Below are 3,296 nucleotides of genomic sequence, written 5' to 3'. Positions count from 1 at the left end.
GACCACCCAAAAAAAAAAAAAAAAAAGATTACAAGAAGTTGCAAAGGCTAGGGCACCCTAGCTTGATTCTTCAGTTATGATGCATGCTATGAGCCACCAAGTACAATAATCTCTAGAACGTCATATGAAGATTATAAAAGAAAATACTGAATTTAATCATCGACATACACTAAGGAAGAAGAAATCCCAGGAAATACTTATAAAGAAAAGCACTGCAAAGAAAGAGCTCAGTTCCGGAAGAGGCAGATTACCCGAAGGAGTCATCGAATACAAATGGAAGCATACCAGTGCGGCTATTATCAGTATCGGTCCATATTTGGCTGTTCAAATACAGAAATTCAATTGAAAAGCAACAAGAGCATGGATTAATGTGGTAGGGAGGGAGAAAAACAGAGAAAAAAATTTATATGAAAACCAACAAGAGCATACCTTCTCATGCTCAAATAACCATTTGGCTTTCCTTCGGTAAATGGTGAATTGGCAAACAGAGCAGTTGCTATCTGTTCACTTATACAAGTATTCAGACACATTGAACAGACGTAACTTTTAAAACATAATTCATATTTAAAAAGACAAGGTTTCTCACAGGTTGAAGAGCAAGACCCACTCGGAACTTTCTGATCATGTCGGCTTCGGAATCAAAATCTAGATTAACCTACATGAATTATTCGACAATTAATCTGATTTAGAAAAAGTAGACTTATTGACCTAATTTAGAGGACGTAAATCTAGATTAACCTGCACGGTGCATGTCCTAAGCATCATGTCCAGCCCAAGTGAACCAACTTTGGGCATGTAATTCTCTATAATCTTGTATCGTCCCTGAGACCAAATAATAATTCGTGTAAAACGTTCCAAACATATATATATATATATATAGAGAGAGAGAGAGAGAGAGAGAGAGAGAGGTATACCTTGGGCATCATGGGTATGTCTTCACGTCTCCATTTGGGCTGGAATCCAATTCCTAAAAATCCAATACCCATCTCCTCAGCTACAGCTTTCGCCTAAAGAAGTCAACCAGATAATTTGCAATTAAAACTGGAGATGTGACGTCTTCTATTTTGATTCTTCTTATGTTGGTGAAATTATTCATTTATTCTATGCGATTTTTCACATACATTTTTCTCATTTTTAATTTATTTTCTTTTAAAATATCATTCGTTTTGAATCATTTTTTTTTTAATATAATTCATATTTAAAAATTTAATAACTTTTCCTAAACAAAAAGTAAATGTAATATTTAACATAATTTCTAAAAAAATGGAATCTAAATATTACAATATATATTTACTAAGTAAAAGAAAATTAAGATATATATAAAATAACGTAGGGCAGGGAATATAATTTTAGGGGTTATTCTCTCAGGTTCCCATAATTAACTGTGAGAAGAAATCTCTCAAAACGGTGTTGGAACTTTAAAAAAATAAAATGAAAGGGAGGATAGGCATTGAAAATGAACAGAAAATGTGTGCACGCCATACAGGAGCAACGTGGCACAAACCTGGTAAAGGTGTGAATTAACTTCAGCACAGGTTTGATGCAAAGTTTGAAGAGGCGCACCACTGAGTTCAAATTGACCCCCAGGTTCCAGTGATATACCTTGCATACCCTGGGCCATAATAATCTCGTGTTAGGAAGAAAATGGAAACATTTCTTCTAGAAGGATATTAACAGAGCATCTACTTATAAACAGGTCAGACGCAGTGCATAGGTGCTACGTTGCTATTTCGCCAGTATTTACTGGCAGGGTCTGGGCGGTTTACCTGCCGGAGCCCTATAATGTCGCTGCCTTCCATTACTTTTTCCCAACCAAACCTCTCTGCAAGCCCGTTTAGCAACCCACTTATTTGCTCGTACGTCATGGGACGTAAACTTCCAATCTGGAATCCAAACTTCTCATGTTCTGTGCCAATTCTGCCGGGGACCCAGGATCAAATTGTTAAAATAAAAAAAAAATTGATAGTGTTTTCAAAAGCTGCAGATTATAATGAATAAAAGAGCAAGGAGCGATTTCTCGAAATTGCATTTCGCGTCCTTGTCTCCAATCTAGCCAAATTCCTGGTCCCATCACTTTACACACACGAACATATTAAGACCAATATATATATATATATATTATATATTTATTTGTTTAGTATTAAATTTTAAGTTAAAATATTATTAGATCTATTACCATGTTATTTTAATTTTTAATAGAAATTATAATAAAAGAATAAGATCATTCATTAAAATATTTCTTGAAAAGAATAAGATATAAAAAGATGAAAAAAATTATCCAGTAAACTTGCCAAAATCCGAGCAAAAGTGAAGAAATAACAAAAGGTGTGTGTGAGTGTATATATATACATGTATGTATGTATGTATGTATAGCCCATACAATCCGATTACAGTGACTGGCATGAATAAGTTGAACAAATTTGTTATTAGTAAATGATGAATAACAACCAAAAGCATACTGAGGGAAGTTAGTTTTCTGATTTAAATACGGGAAAGCGTATGAAATATTAACCTCCACTTTTCCTTTGGCTTGCATCCAGAAGCTAAATAAGCCACGAGATCCTCTTTCGTCAACGGTTGGGTAGCCACTGTTGCTTCCTCGGCCGGTGCACCCGTAGCAACAATCACCCTACCTCCACGCTTCGACCTCATCCTCGCACTGTCTAAACGCAAACCATCCGCGAGATTACCAGAACTGTACGACAGAGAAGACGCACTAATAAGATTCTCCTTCATCTTCAACGACTCCATATGAGTGCACAACTTGAAAGCCATAAATCCTCCACTCCGTCGTACACTCTCTACACCAATCCGGTGAGCCGAACCAGTCTGTGAAACCAGAGCCATTGCGCGATTCTAAACAGTAGGCAACCGCTCAGTTACACTCTATTCCGAAGAAAACCATGACAAAACAGCAAAATACAGTAAAAACAAATCCATACTACAACAACAGGTCGAAAACTGAAAGAAAAATCAACTGCAGAACAGAAAAATGGATCGGACACATGGAGTTGTTTTCGGAATTTCATCATCAAACAATTACCTGGAAGCGTAGAACCCTCCGGCGCTGAATTCGAATTCGCTTTTCCTTTTTGTAAGAGATTTGGCAAGCGAGCGATGGATTTGAGAAACGGAGGGAAAAAAACGGCCTAATATAGTGGAAGGAAAAGGCCGGATACGGTGCGGTTGAGTGTACGGTTTTACTCTGCTCCACATACATGCAGTTTTCATGTGTATATACGTTGTATTGTATATGTTGGATGATGAAAGTCCCACATCGATTAATTTAAGGAATG

The 3,296-nt window shown here is 36.6% G+C and overlaps 1 protein-coding gene across 2 annotated transcripts in view; it reads right to left on the bottom strand.

Moving 5' to 3' along the window:
* The window catches only part of LOC111459165 (glutamate--cysteine ligase, chloroplastic-like), a 5,603-nt gene extending 2,460 nt beyond the window's left edge, over window positions 1-3,143 (bottom strand). The window contains exons 1-9 of one of the 2 annotated variants that reach the window (XM_023101932.1): window positions 3,044-3,143; window positions 2,513-2,856; window positions 1,767-1,917; window positions 1,505-1,612; window positions 915-1,007; window positions 739-822; window positions 587-655; window positions 430-500; window positions 252-320 (exon numbers count right to left, since the gene is read on the bottom strand). In XM_023101932.1, the coding sequence (XP_022957700.1) occupies window positions 252-320; window positions 430-500; window positions 587-655; window positions 739-822; window positions 915-1,007; window positions 1,505-1,612; window positions 1,767-1,917; window positions 2,513-2,847 (980 nt within the window). In that variant the 5' untranslated portion in view covers window positions 2,848-2,856; window positions 3,044-3,143. Of the gene's footprint in view, window positions 1-251; window positions 321-429; window positions 501-586; window positions 656-738; window positions 823-914; window positions 1,008-1,504; window positions 1,613-1,766; window positions 1,918-2,512; window positions 2,887-3,043 lie in introns of both variants that reach the window. The other variant, XM_023101933.1, reaches the window with a different exon arrangement.
* Between the last annotated feature and the right edge of the window lie 153 nt (window positions 3,144-3,296).

This window comes from Cucurbita moschata, unplaced genomic scaffold (genome assembly GCF_002738365.1).
Source record: "Cucurbita moschata cultivar Rifu unplaced genomic scaffold, Cmos_1.0 Cmo_Scf00022, whole genome shotgun sequence".
In the NCBI taxonomy this organism is placed as follows: Eukaryota; Viridiplantae; Streptophyta; class Magnoliopsida; order Cucurbitales; family Cucurbitaceae; genus Cucurbita; species Cucurbita moschata.
The sequence above is the reverse complement of the archived record's forward strand: the minus strand, read 5'-3'. Positions and strand labels throughout refer to the sequence as shown.